Genomic DNA, 23,266 nt, shown 5'->3' with positions numbered 1-23,266 from the left:
AGTGTTGGCAAACCTAAATGTAGGCCATGTGATATTCAAGAACACGGATAAACGACTACCTCTTTAAACTCCAGCCAATCATACTGAAATAATCTGCCTTGATAAACAATTTTCCTGAATTGACTTTCTCAATTGATTATCGATTAAATCACCTGCAAGTCACTTTTTTCATATGCAGTGCGGAATTCTAAATACATCTAACTTCCTTAAACATTTCTGAAATGTATGTTTCAATACTTGGAATATCGCTGCTGTCTCTCTGTAACGCCTCAAGGGAGTAATATTCTTTTAGATGCTCAAGGCAGAGCTAAATTATTTAATGAGTTCTTTGTATCTGTGTTTGCTGAGCTGCAGGGACCTGGTTCGATTCTACCCTTGTGTGACATTCTATCCGTGTCTGTGTGGGTTTCCTCTAGTTGCATCAGTTTCTTTCCACAGTCCAAAGATGTGCAGGTTAGGTGGATTGGCCATGCTAATTTGCCCATAATGTCTCGGGAAGTGCAAATTAAGTGGATTAGCCATGGGAAATGTGGGGTTACAGGGGTAGGGTAGGGGACACTCTTCAGACAGTCAATGCCGACTCGATGGGATGAATGGCTTTTTTGCGCACTGTAGGAATTCTGTGATTCTGAGCAAGTAGGTATTGAAAAAGAGACAACACAGCAGGTCAGGCAACTTCTGAGGAGCAGGAACATTGATGTTTTGGGTCGGGACCCTTCAGAAAGGGGGGTCTTTCCGGAGGGAGGAGGACAACTTCTTCAAGGTGGGCATCCTTGGAAGAGACTTTGCAGTGGGTTATAAATCACTCAGAGATAGCAAGAACTGCAGATGCTGGAGTCAGAGATAACACTATGGAGCTGGAGGAACACAGCAGGTCAGGCAGCATCAGAGGAGCAGGAAAGTTGTCGTTTTGGGTTGGGACCCCTCTTCTTTCCTGCTCCTCTGATGCTGCCTGACCTGCTGTATTCCTTCAGCTCCACACTGTTGTCTCTATCTCCAGCGTTAGCAGCTCTTGCTATCTTCTAGATACTGAAAAATATCGCTCTAAGCAGAAAGAGTAAATAAAATTGCTGTTGACCCAGAGGACCAATGGGTTGCTATCTCAGAGAGAGAGTCAACTAGTGGTGAGTTTAACCTGAGGGTCACCATGCCTCAGGCAAGGGATGAGGTTGAAAAGACAGGGCCTTCATGGGAACTTCAGCCAGTACAAGAATTGAATTCATGCTGTTGGCATCGCTTTGTATCACAAACCAACTGAGCTAATCAACCCTCCGTCAGCAGGTCAGAAGTGGAGATGTTTGCCGATGATTGATTGTGCAAGGTTCAGCACCATTCCTGACTTCTCAGGTGCTGAACATTGTGCATGTTCAAATGCAGCAAGATCTGGACAATATCCAGGCTTGGGCTGACAAGTGGCAAGTGACATTCGCACCACACAAATACTAGGCAAAGACCATCTCCAATAAGACACAATCTAACCATCACCCCTTTGACATTTAATGATTTTGTTACCATCATTGAATCCCCCACTGTCAACTCCCTGGGGGTTACCATTTACCAGAAACTCAACTGGACTCACCACATAAACACAGCTTTAAAACCAGATCAGAAGCTAGGAATACTGCAGTGAGTAATTCACCTCCTGACTCCCCAAAACCTGTTCACCTTCTACAAGGCACAACTTAGGAGTGTGTTGGAATACTCCCCACTTTCCTGGATGAGGAAACAATACTTTCCAACAACACTCAAGCAGCTTGACACCATCCAGGATAAAGCAACCTGCTTGATTGGCACCTCATTCACAAGCATCAACTCCCTCCACCACTCATGCTCAGTAGCAGCAGTGTTTACTATCTACACGATGCACTGCAGAAATTCACCAAAGATCCTCAGTCAGCACCTGTCAAATCCACGACCACTACCAACTAGAAGGACAAGGGTACCAGATATATGGGCACACCACCCCCTGCAAGATCCCCAACAAGCCACACACCATCCTTACTTGGAAATATATCACCATTCCTTCAGTGTTGCTGGGTCAAAATCCTGGAATTCCCTCCTTAACAGCATTGTGAGTCAACCCACAGCAGTGGAGTGCAGCAGTTCAAGAATGCAGCTCACCCCCACGACCTCAAATGCAACTAGAGCCAGGCAATAAAAGCGCTGGCCTACAGCAACACCCATGTCCCACAAGTGAACCAAAAGAAAACCCATAGAAGTCTAGAGATAATGGATGGGTTGAAACATCAGAAAGTTAAGCCTATTATGTCCTTTTAGTCACTTTTTTTAACCAGCCATGTCATCTTCAAATGCATATATAACCCCGTTCTTCTAAACTCATATTCCGTTTGAATTGCACCCTTTATCTTGTATCTTTTCTCCTCGTTCTTCCTACATAATTGAATCACTTCACATTTTTCTTTGTTAAATGTTGATTGTTGCTTGCCCATTTCACTTGTCTACATCCTTGCTGCCTTGCGGTGAATAACTATGCTCCTCACAGTTTGCATATTTCAACATTTTGCATCCTCTCCAAATTTTGAATTTATACACAGTAGCAAATCTTTAAGGCAACAATATCAATGAAAAGACAGTGGTTTTAGTACAGACCCTCAGAGATTCCTATTTATACCTTCCTCTAGTCTGAAAAAGAACTGTTTAGTGCCACTGTTCTTCCAGTCACTCAACTAACTTACCCATGCTGTCACTGCTCCTTGTGTACCATGGGCCTCATGCTAACAAGCTTCTTATGTGCTACTTGAAAAAATACCTTTTGGAATTCTATCTTGCATCAAACGTCTCTGTTACAATTTCAATAAAACTCAGTCTGGTTACTAACGTGAAGTTTGTTTCCAGTCACAAGAGGGTCAGGAACCAAAGGGCATAGGTTTTTGGTGATTGGCAAACCATCAAATTGCCAAATGCTCTGGAATGTGCTGACTGAAAGGATAATGGAAGTAGATTCAATAGTAACTTTTGAAGGGAATTGGGTAACTATTTTAAGGGACAACCATTGAAGGGGATTGAAACTAATCAGTTAACTTGTTAAAATTTCTGCTGCTGGCATGATGGGCTGAATGGCCTCTTTCTGCACCGTAACTTTTTATTATTCTTTGAAAGCTGCCCACTCTATTTTGAAATATGATTCTTGGATCTTTTCGGTCCCTGTTAATCTAACTGAATATAATCACATGACTAGCAACAACATCAGACATGAATGCTGCATTCAGATATACAACGAAGTTCAACATGTAGACTTATTATGTGTCATTGCAGCTGCCCTTATATCATTGCGAGTTCTGAACAGCTAATTCCACAAAGAAAAACCATCATTTACTGAATGAAACTGTCTCCCAAGAGGCTGCAAATTAGATGCAGAAGTGAAATGTATTGGGGCTAATTGCATGCTCCTTACTTGTAGAGGCCTGTCTTTGGTGTTCTGGCTGGAAAATAAAATAAATATCAAAATTTGAAAATCATTTTAATACTGTAGTTGTCTGGTCACAATCAGACTTATGGAACCCTCAACTCAGCTCCAATTGAAGTTGAATGGTGCATCTCAGTAGTGAACCTACATAATTGTGAAATGAACATTCAGTCATGCCTGATCCTCTGCCTATGGTACAATTATAATAGTGAACTGAACAGAGGGGGCTTCATGAGGCGCTAGTGACTGAACTCATTGCTTAAGGGCTTTTGGTGAATAACAGGCAACTTGCTGTCTTTTGGATGATTAACACTTGATAATTTTCATTGAAATGAAAGCTGAAATAAGTGACTTTTTAAAAATAGCTAAAAGAAGCAAGAGTGCAGCATTTCCTATTCCTGTATTTATAGCTTTGTGCTCACTCACTTAGGCTTCTTGAGTTCTCGGGAATGACGTCTTATATGGTTTAAACAAGAACCTGTTTTGGTGAAATGACATTTATAGATAAATGAAGACTCCTCTAAAAGCCCACACCTACTGACGTCAAGCTCTTATAAGTAATAAAATCAATGTCACTGGGGGCTGTCCTTGCACGGGAGCTACATGTCCCTTCAAGCAGCAACGCAGGAGGATGTTGTCATGGAAACTCAGGACGTCTAACTCGATGAACAGAGATATAAGTGGCAAAGGCAGATGCATAATAAAATGAAAAGAGTGAATAGTGCTACGTCACTGTGCTTCTGTATAGTTCCCTGTTAAGACCTTTCACTTTTTTTTAATACGTCCATTTTTTTAAAAAATCAATTTGATTTCTCTATGATGCGAATAGCAGCACAATTAGGAAACTGCACTGGTGAGAATATATAGGAACTAAAGCTGAACAAAAGAAGAACCCTTGAGCCAAGCCAGCTAACCTCTTGAGATAAACAGGTAATCATATCAAGAGAGGCTTTCATTTCCTCTGGTGCATCACTGGTTGATGAGTTTGTATTTAATTTCTTTATACAAAGTTTTGACACAGTTTAGTTTAAAATGGATTAATTCCCTAAGAAAAATTAACACGTAAAGAAGTTTAGCATATAGCTTCACTGTTGTGGTGCATTGGGAATGAAAACCCCCAGGAGTTGTGACCAGGTCTGTTGCCTCAAAAGTGGGCCGTAATCAAATTCAGGGTAGCCTCATGCACTTGGCAAGTAAGGACCCAGCCAGTGTATCATTTTTTATTTCAGGATGACTTTGTTTGCAAACCACCTTAAATAACTTGGTAAAATGCAGACATTTTTCTTCCATGCAATTGTACTTTAGCAAGGCATTTGAAAAGTTTCCACATGGTAGGCTCATTCAGAAAGTAAGGAGGCGTGGAATTCAGGGAAATTTGGCTGTCTGGATACAGAATTGGCTGTCCAATAGAAGACAGAGGGTGGTAGTAGATGGAAAGTATTCAGCCTGGAGCTCGGTGACCAGTGGTGATCTGCAGGGATCTGTTCTGGGACCTCTGCTCTTGGTGATCTTTATAAATGACTTAGATGAGGAAGTGGAAGGGTGGGTTAGTAAGTTTGCTGATGACACGAAGGTTGGTAGAGTTGTGGACAGCGTGGAGGGCTGTTGTAGGTTGCAACAGGACATTGACAGGATGCAGAGCTGGGCAAAGAAATGGCAGATGGAATTCAACCCAGAAGTGTGAAGTGATTCATTTTGGAAGGTCGAATTTGAATGCAGAATACAAGGTTAATGGCAGGAATTTCGGCAGTGTCAAGGAGTAGAGGGATCTTGGGATCCACGTTCATAGATCCCTCAAAGTTGCTACCCAAGTTGATAGGGTTGTAAAGAAGGCATATGGTGTGTTGGCTTTCATTGAGTTTAAGAGCCGTGAGGTTATGCTGCAGCTCTATAAAACCCTGGTTAGGCCACACTTGGAATATTGTGTTCAGTTCTGGTCACCTCATTATAGGAAAGATGTGGAAGCTTTAGAGAGGGTGAAGAGGAGATTTACCAGGATGCTACCTGGACTGGATGGCAGGTCTTATGAGGAAAGGTTGAGGGAGCTAGGGCTTTTTTCATTGGAGCGAAGAAGAATGAGAGGTGACTTGATAGAGGTGTACAAGATGATGGGAGGAATAGATAGAGTGGATAGTCAGAGATTTTTTCCCAGGGCGGAAATTACTATCATGACGGGGCATAATTTTAAGGTGATTGGAGGAAAGTAAAGGGGAAATGTCAGAGGTAGGTTCTTCACACAGAGAGTGGTGGGCATGTGGAATGCGCTGCCGGTAGTGGTAGTGGAGTCAGATACTTTAGAGACTTTTAAACGACTCTTGGATAGGCACATGGAGGATAGTAAAATGTAGGGCATGCAGGGTAGATTGATCTTAGTAGGATAATAGGTCGGCACAACATCATGGGCCGAAGGGCCTGTACTGTGTTGTTCTGTTCTCTGTTCTCTGTTCTATGTCCACAACTTGCTAACCAGTGAATCTGATTCAGTTACATAATCCTTTGACATTGTTGAGTTTGAGTACATTTGTTGTGTCCCATGTTTCATTCTTGTTGCACACTTTCTGAGGATGGTCAGCCCATGTTTCGTATGTGGTCCCTGATCTGTTTCTCCAACTTTGTACCTTAAACCTCTTTTAAGGCATCATTAACGTGAACAGGATCTCTGAGGCCATGGTCAGTTTGAAATAAACTGAGCAGAGCTTTCAGTTCCATCCGCCTACAGATTACCTGAGCAAGCTCTTTATTGTTCACATAGAGTATAGATCAATCAAGAAATAATGGGGCAATAACAAGCTCTCATCTGAGCTTTTTGTGATTAGTCAACTGAACATTAATGTCAAATATTGGCTTGAGTAAGAAGCAAATCTTAAGTCAGTAATATTCCATTTTATCAATGTTGCACAGATCTCCCCAATCCATGTGATAGTGCTTGTATACTTGAAGGTCTGAATACTTTGTTTTGAATACTCAAAGCGAAGAACTACCAAAGATTTTAAGATGCCATGGATTAAAAGATTTTAAATCGATTAAAATTGATACCGAGGGCTTATGAAGTAGTGAGGAACAGAAGAACGCCACTTAGCATTCAAATAGGCTTACATCATTCACTGAAATCCCAACTGATCTCAGATCTAACTCCACTGGCACAATTTTCCCCTGTATTCTTTAATAATTTAGTTAACAAAAATCTTTATCTAAGTTTTAAAATTAACAATTTTTCTCCCATGCCACAATTTGCCTAAGAGAGTTCCAAAATCCTACCACCCTTTGTACGAAGACATGCCCCTTAATCTGACCTTTTGAAAGGTATGGCTCTGATTTTATGAATCTGGTGCCCAGTCTTAGAGTCCCCCACAATGGAAATAGTTTCTCTTTCTACCGATTTGATTCCCTTAATATCTTGTAAACTCTAATCAAGTGATGCCTTAATCGTCTAAATTCCAGAGAACTCAGCTCTAGTTTGTTTAATCCCTCCTCATAATTTGCCTCTGTTGGTCCCTGTGTCACTCTAATGCATTAATTGATGCTGCACTTCTTCCAAGGCCAATCTCTCCTTCCTAAGGTATGTTGCTCAGTACAGTTCTCACTATTCCACCTGGGGTTAATTCAAGGCTTTCTAATGCTAAGACACGATTTCAACACTCCTTTGTAGTCTCTTTATCCAAATATAAATCTATTAGTCTTTCAGGTTAACTTCTGTACCTGTTCTTGACATTCATGATCTCTACCTAAACAGCCCAAGGACAGTGATAAAAAAGCTAAAGGATAATGAGAGACTCAGTAAAAGTTTAAGAGCAGAACAACAAAACCAAGGATTATAAGGAAAGTTGTTTAAAAACTTAAATGGAGTCATGAATTATTTTAGAAACAAATTGTGAAGAATTGTTAAAAGGTATTACAGAAATTGCTGGAAAAGCTCAGCAGGTCTGGCAGTATCTGTGAAGAAAAAATCAGTTAACGTTTCGGGTCCAGTGACCCTTCCTCAGAACTGCTGTCTGATTTTTCTTCACAGATGCTGCCAGACCTACTGAGCTTTTCCAGCAATTTCTGTTTTTGTTCCTAATTTACAGTTCTTTCAGTTTTTATTTTGTTAAAAGCTATTGTTAATTTGTGGATGACGCTCAAAAATGGCAAGGTTATAGAATAAACATCAACCTCAACTGAAGAGAAGATTATGGGACACAGAATAAATCCTGAAATGGTTGAAAGTGATATAAGTAATATTGTGACAAATAACTGGAAAATGTTTTAAAGTGATATTGAAGGAGGGTTAGTCAATGAAATATTGTCTATTTGCAGACATGGGAGCAACAACGTGTCTGGTTTCCTCTACCTCTACCTCTACAGGCCCTGTCCAGGCTCTTGCACCTATACAAGCCCTGGACAAACTCCTGTGCCTGAACTGGCCCTGGCCAAGCTCCTGCCCCTATACAAGACCTGTATGTGGCCCTGTGCCTGTGTAAGGTCCTAATGCTACGTCAGTCCAAAGTTAGTTGTACTGTCCTGTTTCTGCATAGCTCTATCTTCCATTGATTTAAATCTTTGTCATGTTAGGAGCTGCAAAAGACAGTTAACTAAGACCCAGAAAGGCAATTCAAAAACAGTGCTTCACTGCAACAACACAGCAAGATTTGCGTGCGCTAAGTCAGGGCTGTGAGGAGCAGAAATGCTGTTTGGTAGAATTTGTTTTACACTGTGTTTAGCAGCGTAAATTTCTTTCCCATCTCTCCCACTTCACACTGTCTCTGTTTGCTATTCATTCTTCCCTCCATGTCCTCTTTTTATATAAACTTCCTACCTTCGTCCCTCCATCCTCTTCCCCTGTCCCTCTCCCTCTCCCCCCCTCCCCCTCCCCCTCCCTCCCCCCCCCCCCCCCCCCCCCCCTCGCCCCCTCTCCCTCTCCCTCCCTCGCCTCCTCTCCCTCTCCCTCCCTCACCTCCTCTCCCTCTCCCTCCCTCGCCTTCTCTCTTCCTCTTTCTCTCATTCTCCCACTTCCTCCCTCTGTCTTTCTCAGCAAAAGAAACGGTGATGAAAGGAAATGTTTGAGGTGAGATGTTATGATCTGCATTATGCTGCCTGATAATAAGTAATTTTCATACAGGAATTGGATAAATAATTAAGAAAAATTTCAAGGATTTTGGAGAAAGAGGTGGGGAATGTGCAAAGTTCTATAGCTTCTCAAGAAGCTGGTTGAATGGGCTCCTTCTGTGCAGTAACATTCTATGCTTTGACTCTCAACTGTTGATTTCCTCTTCACTCTCAAATTCTCACCATCTACAACTTGCAAGTACCCATCACACAGATAATCACAAGCAACCAGGCTAAATCTCAAGAGCAATTCAGGCAAATTATAGACTCAAATAAAAGCCAAATGCTGAAGATGGTAGAAATCTGAAACAAAAATAGAAAGTGCTGGAGAAACTCAGCAGGTCTGCAGAGAGAGAGACAGAGTTAACGTTTCGAGTCAGATTAGACTCTCTTTCAGAACTGACTCTCATGCTATGTTAGCTAATTAACAGCTGCAGGTAAATGCTGGGACTTTTCTGGTCCAATTGGCTCAATTACAATAGTTGAAAGACTTTGGAAGAGTCCAGTCGGTAGTGATTGAATATCATGGAAGTGTTTGATAGAATAAATATAAAAAAGATATTTCCACTTACATGCGATACTAGAACAAAATGCCCCCATAATTATAAAATAGGTACTAATAGGTCCAAGAGAGAATGTAAGAGAAACTTCAGCAACCAAAGAATGGCCAGAATGGAATTTATTCTTACAGGGTGTAGCTGAGCTGAATAGCAACATTAATTGATGTTGCTTTTTAGGTGAAAGACCAGAGACTTGCCAGTTCGTGTCAAAGGGACAAAAGAACCTTAATGTGTGAACTTCTGATGCTATATTTTGTCTAATGTATGACTAGAAATGGTCAGGCCAATCCATCTGAGTGGCAGCCTGTCTGAGTCCAATACGGGTGAAATGATGCAGATTTCATTATTAGCCTAAAGCAGACACCTTGTATGCTTACAGTAGACAGCAATCTCCATAATGATGGAAAAAGCTGCTTTCAAAGAATTTTGTCTATCAAGGAGCCCCTTGCATCTCATTTTAGCAGTATATCCTTGTTAGGCCATGAGCATGCTAGTGGAACATAACTAGGTGGATATTAACATATGCAAATCCTGCAAAGACAATTCTAATGGGTCGTTGAAAATCCAGATTGCTATTTGTCTCTGAGAAAGTGTTTATTTGGTTCCAAATTCTGAAAACTTAAAAAATGTAATAACATCCTACCATATCGTAGGGCTGATTAAATAAGGAGCTCAAAACTGTACACAGCATTCCAGATGTGGTCTCACTGGAGCTCTATGTGGTTGAAGCATAGCATCCCTAATTGATTGATTTTTATTGTCACGTGTACTGAAATACAGTGAAAAGCTTTGTTTACAAGTGGCACAGGCAGATCACAGCAAGCAAAGGATGTACAGATCAAAAAGCCTTAGAGGTATACAGGTTACTTCACAGGTTACATTATGTGAGGCTAGAGTCCATTCAACCGTCTGATAACGGCCGGGAAGAAGCTGTTCCTGAACCTGTTGGTGCGTGTGTTCAGGCTTCTGTATCTTCTGCCTGATGGAAGAGGCTGTAGGAGATCATTACCGGGGTGCAGTGGGTCTTTGATGATGTTGGCCGCCTTTCCAGGGCAGCAAGCCGTATAAATGGAGTCCATGGATGGAAGGTTGGCTACCGTGATGGTCTGGGCTGTGCACACCACCTTCTGTAGTTTCTGCTTTCCATGGTGCATCTGTAGATGTTGGTACAGGACCTTATGGACATGCCAAATTTCCTGAGTCGCCTGAGGAAGAAGTGTGGTTGTTGTGCTTTCTTGACCATCGCATTTACACGGGAAGTCCAGCACAGATCGTTTGTTATCTGAGGACCTTGATGCTCTTTGCCCTCTCAACCTCAGTTCCATTGATGTAGATGGGGGCGTGTTCTCTTCCTTTCTTTCTGAAGTCGATGATCAGTTTAGTTTTGCCGATGTTGAGAGTCAGATCATTTTCATTGCACCATGTCACAAAGCCCTCTATCTCCCTTCTGTATCTTGACTCGTCGTTGTTAGATATCCGTCCCACTACGGTGGTGTCGTCAGCGAACTTGTAGATGGTGTTCATTCAGATTTTGGCAACACAGTAGTAGGTGTACAGGGAGTACAGTAGAAGGCTGAGGTTGCATCCCAGTGTTGAGTGTTATTGTGGAGGAGGTGCAGTTACCTTGCGGCCTATGGGTCAGAAAGCTGAGGATCCAGTTGCAGAGGGCAGAGCCGAGACCATGGTCACGTAGTTTTGTGATCAGTCTGGAAAGGGATAATGGAGTTGAAGGCGGAGCTGGAGTCTGACATAGGTGTCTTTGTTGTCGAGATGTTCCAGGGATGAGTGCAGGGCTAGGGATATGGCATCCTCTGTGGATCTGTTATGTTGGTAGGCAAACTATAGGGGAGCGAGGCAAGCTGGGAGACTGGAGTTGATGTGGGCCATGACCAGCATCTTGAAGCACTTCATGATTATTGAAGTCAGAGCTATTGGGCGGTAGTCATTAAGGCACATTGTGTTTTCTTTGGTACGGGGATGATGGTGGTCTTCTTGAAGCAGGTGGGTACTTCGGTTTGTAGGAGGGGAGAGGTAGAAGATGTCGGTGAATATCTCCGCCAGCTGGTCCACACAGCATCTGAGAACTCGACTGGGAGCACTGTCCGGGCCTGTCACTTTCCTTGGGTTGACTCCCAGGAAGACTGATCTGGTGTCTGAAGCGGTGACGGGGGAACAGGTGTGTCTGGTGCTGTCAAGGCTGGTGTCACTATGCTGATGGTATTCTGATCAAACTGAGCATAGAAAGCTTTGAGCATGTCTGAAAGGGATGTATCATTGTTCGCTATCTTGTACTCAATTTCCCTTGCGATATTCAACAACATTCTTTTAGCTTTTCTAATTGTTTTCTGTACATACCTGACCTTCTGTAACTTGTGCATTAGGTCACCCAGGCACCTCTGCATTTCAAGGCTCTGCAATTTTTTTCCCATTTAGATAATAGGGTCCTTTTTTATTCATCCTGCCCAAATGAAAAATATTAATATTTGCCTACATTATATTCCATTTACCAGATCTTTGCATATTCACTTAATGCTACAAAAGGATGCAGATAGGTTATTATGTCCTCTTCACAACTTACTTTTCTTCCTATCATGGTGTCATCACCAAATTTAGCTCGGTACCTTCTGTCCTTTCATCTGAGCCATTTATTTCACTTGTAAAATGTTGAAGCCCCAGCACAGATCCATGTGGAGTGCCCAAGAAGTGAACCCATTTGTGCCCTCTGCTTCCTGTTAACCAGCCAATCTTCTATCCAGGCAATCTGACTACACTCTATACCATAAGTTTTTATTTTCTTCAATAACTTCTAATGTTCTACCTTACCAGATGCCTTTTGGAGATGTTAGTCAAAACATCCACCAGTTTGCCTTATCCACAGTACATGTTACCTGTTCAAAGAACTCAAATAAGTTAGTTAAATATAATTTCCTTTCTCAAAACCATGTTGACTCTGCCTGACTACTTTGAATTTATTTGAATGCCCTGTAATAATGTCTTTAATAATAGCTGCTAGCATTTTCCCCATGACAGATACTGGCCTGTTGCACCCTGCTTTCTGCTTCCCTCCTTCTTTGAGTGTCTTTTTTAAGTTATCTTCTTTAAGCAGTTGTTTTCCAAATTAGAGCCCCCCCCCCCACCACACTTGCCATCCTAACTCAGAAATAAGTTGCCATTCCTACAGTGTCACTGGATCAAAATCCAGGAGTACTGTCCCTATGGGTCTACCCATAATGCAGATTTGCAACAATTGCTGCTGTAACCAGAGAACCTACATCTCTCAAATGAATAAAAAAAATTGAAACCAACACACAAACTTTTTTTTTGTTCATTTGTGGGATGTGGGCGTCACTGGCTAGGCCAACATTTATTACCCTCCCTAATTGCCTGGTGGGGGGGGGGAAACGGGGACAGTTAAGAGTCAAACACATAGTTGTAATGTAAGACATTTTACCTCCCTAAAGGGCATGAATGAACCAGATGGGCTTTTTCGACAATCAATTCATGGTCATCATTCCACTTCTAATTCCAGATTTTTTGTTAAATTCAAATTCCACATCCACCAGGTGAGATTCGAACCCAGGTCCCCAGAACATTACCTGGGTCTGTGGATTGACAGTCCAGCCTCCTGCCTCCCTTGTGCCCTCTATTGTCTCATTAGCCACTTCTTTTGAGACCTAAGGACAGTGTCAATTCTTATTTCCAACAATTTTCTCAGTACCGTTTCCCCAATGACTGTAATTTTTTTGATTACCTCTCTCCCTTGCATTTCCTGATTTAAAAACATTTCTAGGATGTTTTACAGTGAAGATCATGCAAAATACCTGTTCGATTGAACAGTCATCTCCTTTTTTCCGATAGTTAATTCTCCAGACGTACTTCGTTAAGTTTTTTTATAAGTATCTGTAGAAACCCTTATTGTTTTAATATTTCTTGCTACCTTTCTCTCAAACTCTGATTTTGAACCTCCTCATTATTTTGATTGTTCTTTCCTTTTTAAAGAAAATATTCTGTCCAGTCTTCTGACCCACCTGATTTGTGCACTTATATGCTTTTTCTTTAACTTTTCAGTTACACAGATGATAAGTTTCTTGGAATTTTTTGATTGGAATGTATCCTGTAAATTCTGAAATATTCCCTTAAATGTCTGCTACTGCTTCTCTACTGACCTCCTCTTTAATTTGCTAGTTCACTTCAGCTAGTTCCTTGTGCCCTCTATTGTACTATTTTAAGTTTAGAATACAAGCCCTGGTCCCTCTCTTCTATCCCTTAAACTGAATGTAAAAGTTCGTCCTACTTTGGTGATTGCTACCTAGAAGTGCCTTCACTACGGATTCAGAAGAACAATCCAGTATTGGTTTTACAGGTTTGTTCTTTTAGCACTCTATGCTGTGGTTTCAAGCTGCCATTTTTAAACACAATCACCATATTCTGTTTCTGAAAATAGGTTTACTTGTGAATAAACCTATTTAATACTTCACTGTCGCACACAGAGTATCTGCATCTTGGGTCTTCCAACAGGAAGTGATGTATGCTGGAGTCCAATGTGCCATTTACTAGCAATACAGAGGTTCAGTTTATTCTCAGGACATGCTATCCCCAAGTGACTTAGTGAATAATAGATTTTGGTTTGTAGGGAATGAAGTTTTGCCTGTAGCAAAATGTAACTAGGCTTCGCCTGTAACTGTAATCTTCCTGTAATTCGGTGGCTGTTTGTAAAGTTTTCAGGATAGTGTTTTATTTAGCTGTGGGAAATTGAATTTCTTGAGTGAATTAAATTAACTACCTGTTGCCTGTATCTGTAGTTGTTGCCAGTGCAGTATTCCATGTTGTGAAAAATACATTTGGATTCCAATGCCTTTACATTTGTTAAATGTAAAAATGCAATGTTTTACACTCTTGTCAAAATATGCTCTCAATTTCTGTACAATTATTTGTGATGAAAAACAAGCATTATGGTTTCAGAATTAGCGCTGTGTGTAGTCAGCACTTTGGAGGAGTGTCAGTGAACCTCCTGACCAGGGGAAAACATATAGAAATGACTTCACGTCTGTGCCCCTTGGCTTAAGGTCAAGCCTAAGATTTTGGTTTTGTGGTCACGGATCATGCTCATGTCAAGTGGCTGACAAGCAGTATGATAATAGGTGGCTAAAATTAGAGAAAGGAGGAAGTTAATGCTATTGTGGAAATACTTTTCAGTTTCCTTTTAGTGACTTAAACTTTTGAAATTTGCTACTCCGTCCTTATACTGTTCCTTTCTCTTGAATTTGGTCGCACGTAGCAACTACTGGTGTGTGCATGTGAACCACCTTGTGACCATTCTTGTGGCTTCTGATGCCTTCCCCAGCCCAGTCTCAGCTGTGCCCCTCCCCCTTCCCCCAGTAGTCTAAGTCCTGTTTGACACATTTTTCATCAGACTTTTGGCATTTGACCAACAATGTGGTTTTTACCCCCTGCTTAATGTTCTGGTTTCCTCCCCAAAACACTAGGTAATAGCGGCTGACTGCAAGAGGGTCACAGTGCTAAAGTACTTCCTGGAAGCTCTGTGCGGCCAAGAAGAACCTCTGTTGGCATTCAAGGGTGGAAAGTATGTGTCAATGGCACCCATCCCAGACAGCCTGGGAAAGGAAGATGGAAGCCAGCAGGGAAAACAACTGGAGGATCAGGTACAGTACACCAGAGGGTTTTTTTTTTATTCCATTTCCTGAAATTCCACTGCTGCTATGAGATCCACATGCTGTTTTCTATTTCACTTTTTAATGGATGATTTAATGGAGCTAACCTCAGAAAGGTCAAGGTTCAGGAGTAGGATAAAGTTTATAGCTGTGGCACTGATTTCACAGGGGGCCCCGCTTGGAGCACTGATACAGGAAGAGACAAACTCATTGGTTTGTGTGGAAAATTGAGCAGCAGCCCACATCCTGATATGATTAGGGATTTTGCTGGTTCCTGCTTTTTCATATACTCCCTTAAAGCTGCACTATCCCCAGTCCTTTATTCACTAAATTCTCTTCTCCCTCGGAATCGATTCATCACGTGGATGCATGTGTTTGTGCATCCCTCACGTAGATTAGACAATGCGGAGCTGAATCAGCTGCTTCCTGCTTTGGCTCTGTTTATTAATGGATTGAATAGTCTATATAAACAAATTCCTGACAGCCTTTGTGTGTTTCTGTTTTGACATCTCTGGTTGATGGACTGCCATGTTGGCTATCAGTGCTAATGACAGCCGTCAGCACTGCAGTATCTACAAATGAAACCAGGAAGGCACCACCTTTTTCCCTTACCACCTTGCTCACATAAGTTAGGGTTCTTGCACAGAGATTAAAAAAAAATATATACTGTTTGGAGCTGGTAATTTAAGGAAATGTTGGTACGCGAGTAGCCTGTTCTATCAGGTGATTTGATCCTGGCACGTATGTACCATGGCTCCATTTACTAGCCTTTTTTCCATTATCACATGGTTTCCTTACCAAAAGAAAATCTTTAGATCTCAATCTTGAAATCTCCTGGCCCTCCATGTTTGATATCTAGCAAACCAACAGCTCCACTTCATCATCACTTCTCTCAATCTCTCCCCATTGTCTATAATTATCAGCCTGCTTGTCTGACATCCAGCATCGATTGAGCAACTATTTTCTCCCACTAAATGTTTGCAATACCGAAATGTTGACTTTGGTCGCAACCACAAAGTCCATTCCCTAGCTACTGTTTCCACCCCTGTCCCTGTCAACTGTCTCAATCTTTATAGCTTTAGTATTGAATTTGCTTCTTGATGAACTTCCAACACACATCCATGCCTAATTCCACCTCTGTAACATCACCTGACTCTGCTCTGCCTCTGGTCATCTCTTGCTGAATCCCTCATTTGTGCCTTTTACCTCAGGATTTATGATTCCAACACATCCCTGCTGGCCTCCTACATATTCTGCCTTCTAAATTTGAAGTGATTCAAAACTCTTCTGCCTGTGCCCTAATGGCCACCCTGTGCTCATGGACCCAGTTAACTGTCTTGGTTTTGAAATTCATGTTCTGTTTACAAATCTCTCTTTGGCCTTTTCTTATTTCTGTAATCTCCTCCAGCCCCACAGACTTCTAATATCTGTACTGTTCCAATTACATCTTCACAATTTCAATTGGTCCACTGTTGATGGCGGTGCTTTCCCTTCCTAAACCTCTCCATCTCTCTTTCCTCCTTTATAAGATCATAAGAACCGGAAGCAGGAGTAGGAAATACAGTCCCTTGAGCCTGCTATGCCAATTAATATGATTTTGGCTGATCTCATCCCGGCCCCGTTCTACTTTCCTGCCGACTCTTCGTAACCATTCAACCCATCATTAATTAAACTTCTGTCTAGCTCCTCCTTAAATTTACTCAATGGCCCAGCATCCACTGCACTCTGGATTGTGATTTCCACAGAGTCATGATCCTTTGGGAGAAGTAATGCCTCCTCATCTGTGTTTTAAATCTGATAAACCTATGATCTCTCTTTCTAGATTGCCACACATGAGGAAACATTCTATGTCTACTTTGTCAATCCCCTTAGCACTCTATGTATTTCAATTAAATCTCCTCTCATTCTTCTAAACTCTAGAGAGTATAAGCCTAAACTGCTCAATCTCTCTTCATAAGACAAACCCTTCAGATCTGGGATCAATCTTATGACCCTCCTCTGAACTGCCTCCAATGCAACCACATCTCTCCTCAAAGTCAGGGGACCAAATCTATACGCAGTACTCCAGGTGCTGTCTCGTTAATGCCTGTACAGTTGAAGCAAGCACTTCCCTACTTTGATACTCTATTTCTTTAGAAATAAATGCCAAAATTCGATTTTCCTGCTGTACCTGCATACTAGTTTTCAGTGATTCATGCATGAGGACGCTCAGATCACACTGCACCAAAGCACTCTGAAGTTTCTTTTCATTTAGATACTATGTTGCCTTTCTATTCCTCCGACTAAAATCGGTAACCTCATACTTATCCACATTAAGCTTCATCTGCCAAATTTTAGCCTATTTCCCTAACCTATCCATATCCATTTGTAAATTCATTATTCTTTCATCGCAGATGATTTTCCACCTGGTTTAGTGTCATCTGCAAATTTAGCTAACGTACTTTATGTTCCCAAATCCAAGTCATTTATATTTATTGTAAGTATTTGGGCCCAAAGACCAAACCCTGTGACACCCGCTAGTTACAGCTGCTAACGAGAAAAAAACCCATTTATCTTCACTCTCTGCTTTTTGTTGGTTAGCCAATCCTCTATCCAAGTAATATATTACCCCTAAGCCTGTGTGATCCTATGAAACTGCTGAAAAGTTATTTATTTGCCAAGTTTTCTATCATTTTCTCTAATATATCTTTATGGAGCTGTGTCAGGTCCACATGATAATGCTCCTGCAAAGATTTTGGGATGTTTTGGTGCAATAAAGATGCACTATAAACACAAATTGTATCTGTCTACATCATGACTTAATCTCTGTGCAATATTCTGTATATTATTGTGTGTTCAACCATATGAAGCCATGCTTTGTGTGTGGGTATGTGTGTCATTCAAGTCCTGTAGGAGCTGGCCATTGAGATACCTTATGATTGAGTGGTCTGCCACTCTTACTGTTGAGGCTGATGTGAGGAATGGCCGTGTAGGTAATGCATCAGACACGAATAGATATCATTCAAACTTCCCCAGTTACTGCCTTAAAGATAAAATGGGGGAATGGGGTAGGGGGTTGTTGGGATGGGAAGGGTACTTGTTCCAAATATTTGATGATTAGTTGGCAAAAAGGAGAGTGGAAAGTACCACATTACCAAGGGAACATTCCTTTGTTTAGTGATTGTTGCCAGCAAATACTTAGCATCTGATTTAAGTCCTGAGAGGATTTTGACAATTTAAGTAATATTTTAACAGAACCAAGGTAAGATGGTGCAATTTGTAGTTGGCAGAAAGGTGCAGTGACAGTGCTTGACCTCTGCCACAATCCAGTTTACTTGGCTAATGACTCACAGATCTACAGTACAGAAGGTCTCAAAGCTGCTGTCACTGAGGCAAGGATCTTCATGTGCTGCCAGAAAATAATGCAAGGAGCCAACATCTCTCAACTTTCTGGAGATGTCACTGTCAGAATGAAAACCCATTTATTCTGAATCTTTCAGTTTTTGTTTTATAATTTTAAACCAGCGACAGCTGGCCTTCTGTAAGGGCTGAGCACATTTATGCAGGGCAACTAGAATAAATCTTTAAAACATCATTTTGGAGCATCTCACAGACATTTGAGCTGCCAAAGGTATCTGGTTCACCTCATTGTGTTGGGGTCACACTTTACAGTCAGCCTCACCTTGCCAGTTTTTATTCTTTGATGCTTTTAATAATGACTTAAATTTCTAATGACAGTTGTTTTAAAATCAGCCCAGTCTTGGAATTGTTGTATTGTGTTGAGGTTCACAGGCCCCATCAGACCATTCCTGTGTGAGCCTTCACTGTAAGAATTGGTACTTTTCTAACTGCTAAAAATGTTACATCTGAGCCTTAACTGTTCTCATCTGCTATTTATTTTTATCTACAGATAGCAGCTAGGAGTAGGCATTCTTTCCTGGGTAGAGAAACCAATTATTGTATTCCTGCCACTGTTATAGCCCATTCAGAACCATGGGATGCTTTTGAAGTGTTCAACCCACATAGTATTGTGTCTTACCAAGTCAGTAAGTTTTTCACCATAATCCTTGCTTCATCTTTCTGGTTCATTTTACAGTCATGGAGATTTTCTTGTAATCTAGTGTTCTGAAGCAGACAGAAAATGGGGGCTTTTGATACAAAGTTACTATCTATGAGGCAGGCAGAAGTCACACCAGTGCTAAATGGTTATCTTCCCTCTCCACTTTAAACTAAATGGTATATCTGGTAGGTCGCAGTATGAGCCAGATGCCAGTGTTAGCCAGAGTACATACATGGCTGGTGGGGCCCGTATTTCACTGCATTGTGATTCAGAAGCTGTCAATGCTGTATATGTCCCTAACACATTTGATGTGAAACTTAGAGAGTAAACTCAGTGCTGTTAGCCTGCTGGTGCCTCTCCAACCAAGGGTTTATACCTTCTGAATCCAATATCAACAGTGTATTTAATGTAGCCTCGGGCAGACACCAACAAGTCTACCATTCAGTTATTTAAGTTCAAACTTCTTTCCATACCACAATGTCTTCACAGCGGAATGCTATAATAAACCCCCAAACTTAAATCACTACTGACGATTTCTTTAAAAATCTGCTCAGTATTGGACCCTGCTTAAAATTATAATGGTCAGGATTTTTAAATGCCTGATTATCTAAGTTCTATTTTTTTGCAAAGTTACACTGTTTCTCTTCCCCTGCCTGGCTTTCTGTGGACTGCTGATATCATAAGGTCCCTGCATTATCTGAACAGCATACAGTGCATTGCTGAGGAGTACTCCAGATCGGGGCACTTCTGTATAATTTGGAGACACTGGGCTTTGATTCTTAACATTAGGTTTTAATGTGGTATTCCTTAGCGGTGAGAATTTTATGCTGTTTATTTTTGAAATGTTACCACCTCCTGGTGATTGCTAAAGTCACTGAAATATTAGCATGTGGTCTTGGTACTGAATAGTGCTGACTAGGAAGGTCTAAGACTCAAAACCTAGTATCTGCTGAGTTAGCAAATCTCAAGAAGCAACTGTAGAGGCAGAGATTCGCCTTCACACTCCTGAGAGCACAATCAGCCCATACTGGCCAGAGACAGATTGTCAACTTTTACTGTTTCGGTGTCACACCTGCAGAAGAGCTACTTGGGCTGACAAGGTCTGTGCAGTTGTACTCTGACATGAATCACCACTTACGAATAGGGAGAAGGTTAGGGCGAGAAGCTGTATGCAGCCGCCTGGGTTTTCTTTGTATTTTATGTAAAAGCCTTTGATTTTATTTTTACTGACAGTGACCTTTTTGATGACAATGCTCGCTGAATACACTCTCAACAGTTAGCAGTACAATGAACATTCCATCAGTTATTTCTCTCATTGTAATGTGCTGTGGCACTTAAGACCCAGAGATGTATTGCTTTGGCTGGAGTGATGTCCAGCGACTCAACCTACACAGTGAATTCTCGTGAGTGAGTGACTCAGCTGTGCTGTGCTGTGGAATATGTTTTAAAAATGTTTTCCCACTTAAGAAGTGACGGATGAGATGATCAGGTCCTAACCCTTTGCACAGAGCCAGGTGAGGTATTTGGAAGCAGATCCTTAAGGCTGCCTGGGGTGACTGCATAATAGATCCTTGCCTTGTGCGGATTGTGCTTGCCATGTGTGGTTAGATACCCAATTCTATAGCTTTGCCTCCCTGACCAGCAGTGCATTATGATGGCACAAAGCTGTATCTGGCCTGTCTAAACATTCTGATATAGAACTAATGGAATTTATCCATTAGGCAAGGCACGTTCAAATATTAGTCATTATTAGAATTTGAACTTAGGAATCTGCTAGGTTTGGAGTTTCTGGCGGCTTCTATTCTTATCAAGGCACTGTTAATCAGCAAGGCACGAATGAGACATGGCCTGGTTCTGTGTTCCTGTGCTTTTGTTAAATGTATAGAGCTGAATATTGAAGATGGCAGGGCCTTGCTGTATCTTGTTAGTAGCAGTCTCATTTTTCATTGTTCCTCACTTCAGTTCTGTTGCCAACCATTTATGTACAGGAAGAAGATGTCATCATTGAAGAATACGAGGGACAAAGCTCTGAGCCCGATGGCAGCGGAGGGGAAGATGATATAAAGGAATTAAGGGCAAAAAAGCAAGCGCTAACTAAAAGATTTGTGGAGCAGCAACGCAGACAGGAAAAAATCCAGGTACCCAAGGCTCTTCACTGGGGAAAAAAAAACTTTCCACTTTTTTTCCTTTCATTTCTGTCAGCCTTGAATAGGAGCCAGAAGCATCTGTCTAGCCATATGCTTCAAACTCTTGTGCTATGCAGGGCTGGTTATAAAATAGGCAAACCAAAGACCCTTTTGGGAAAATGCACATGTGTGCCCTCGAGGCTTTGGCTTTGGTCCTGAACAGACTCAAGTTATTTTTCCAAACTCAGCTTAACCTTTTAAAAGTAAGATAAATGTTTTAAAATGTTAATATCAACAGCCTCAGATGCTTTCTCCTGGATTTATCCATTCAGAAAAAAAACATGTTTTCAGATGGCTTCTCCCAAAGATTCATTTATTCAAGTTAGTTATGTGTTTTCGCATTTCTAACTCACTGTTCAGATCCTGGCGTCTCGTATTAAAATCATTAAAATCAACCACTGACTTTGTTAACCTGTGCACCAGTTAGAACTGATTTCTTATTTTTGAAAGGATTAGTTCCAGCTTTAGTTCCATTAACTCTTTAACCACTGAAACTTCACTCACATCGCATTACAACCAAGCGCTCTGCAATGTTTCCTATACTTAATTCATTATGCACAGATCTTAACATCAAGACCATGGCCCCTAGAGGTCTCAGGTAAGAGTCTGGAGCAGCAGGGAGAAGGATAGCATTTCACGGAAAACAACAGCCAAAGGATGTACGTTTGTGTAGTGCCTTTCAAAGTCCAAGGATGTCCCAGAGGTGCTTTGCAGTCAATGATGTATTTTTGACCTTTAATCTTTGCAAATGCAGGAGTCAGCAGCAATTTTCACAGAATAAGCTCCCACACATTGTATTTTGTCCTTTCCCAGGGATACCTTGACAGCAGAGAAGTGCTCAATTACAGTTTAATCAGAGTGTTTTTCTTTCAAGTCCTGTTTCTGCAAATCTCAAAAGGACATTACAAGTTTATCTAGAAGTGACTTTAATATAGGGCATGGTTATTAAATAAAGCCATAAGTGTCACTAGAAGAGTAGATATTTCACACTTCAGATTTGAACATAGAACATAGAACATTACAGCGCAGTACAGGCCCTTCAGCCCTCGATGTTGCGCCGACCTGTGAAACCAATCTGAAGCCCATCTAACCTAAACTATTCCATTATCATCCATATGTTTATCCAATGACCATTTAAATGCCCTTAAAGTGGGCGAGTCTACTATTTTTGTAGGCAGGGCATTCCACGCCCTTACTACTCTCTGAGTAAAGAACCTACCTCTGACATCTGTCCTATATCTATCACCCTCAATTTAAAGCTATGTCCCCTCGTGCTAGCCATCACCATCCGAGGAAAAAGGCTCCCACTGTCCACCCTATCTAATCCTCTGATCATCTTGTATGTCTCTATTAAGTCACCTCTTAACCTTCTTCTCTCTAACGAAAACAGCCTCAAGTCCCTCAGCCTTTCCTCATAAGACCTTCCCTCCATACCAGGCAACATCCTGGTAAATCTCCTCTGCACCCTTTCCAATGCTTCCACATCCTTCCTATAATGCGGTGACCAGAACTCCAAGTGCGGCCGCACCAGAGTTTTGTACAGCTGCAACATGACCTCATGGCTCCGAAACTCAATCCTTCTACCAATAAAGCCTAACACACCGTACGCCTTCTTAACAACGCTATCAACCTGGGTGGCAACTTTCAGTGATCTATGCACATGGACACCGAGACCTCTTTGCTCATCCACACTACCAAGAATCTTACCATTAGCCCAGTACTCTGTATTCCTGTTACTCCTTCCAAAGTGAATCACCTCACACTTTTCAGCATTAAACTCCATTTGCCACCTCTCAGCCCAGCTCTGCAGCTTATCTATGTCCCTCTGTAATCTGCAACATCCTTCCGCACTATCCACAACTCCACTGACTTTGGCGTCATCCGCAAATTTACTAACCCATCCTTCTACGCCCTCATCCAGGTCATTTATAAAAATGACAAACAGCAGTGGCCCCAAAACAGATCCTTGAGGTACACCACTAGTAACTGAACTCCAGGATGAACATTTCCCATCAACCACCACCCTCTGTCTTCTTACAGCTAGCCAATTTCTGATCCAAACTGCTAAATCACCCTCAATCCCATGCCTCTGTATTTTCTGCAATAGCCTACCATGGGGAACCTTATCAAACGCTTTACTGAAATCCATATACACCACATCAACTGCTTTACCCTCATCCACCTGTTTGGTCACCTTCTCAAAGAACTCAATAAGGTTTGAGGCATGACCTACCCTTCACAAAACCGTGTTGACTATCCCTAATCAAATTATTCCTTTCTAGATGATTATAAATCCT

At 41.5% G+C, this 23,266-nt stretch overlaps 1 protein-coding gene across 1 annotated transcript in view; it reads left to right on the top strand.

Annotated features, from left to right (window-relative positions):
• The window catches only part of smg6 (SMG6 nonsense mediated mRNA decay factor), a 340,627-nt gene that overhangs the window by 227,152 nt on the left and 90,209 nt on the right, over positions 1-23,266 (top strand). Inside the window, 2 exon segments of the mRNA XM_048612318.1 lie at positions 14,559-14,735; positions 20,772-20,921. Of these exon segments, the coding sequence (XP_048468275.1) occupies positions 14,559-14,735; positions 20,772-20,921 (327 nt within the window).

This window comes from Rhincodon typus, chromosome 26, assembly GCF_021869965.1.
Source record: "Rhincodon typus isolate 14 chromosome 26, sRhiTyp1.1, whole genome shotgun sequence".
Lineage (NCBI taxonomy): Eukaryota > Metazoa > Chordata > Chondrichthyes > Orectolobiformes > Rhincodontidae > Rhincodon > Rhincodon typus.
Note: the sequence above shows the minus strand (reverse complement) of the source record. Positions and strands in the feature narration are given on the sequence as shown.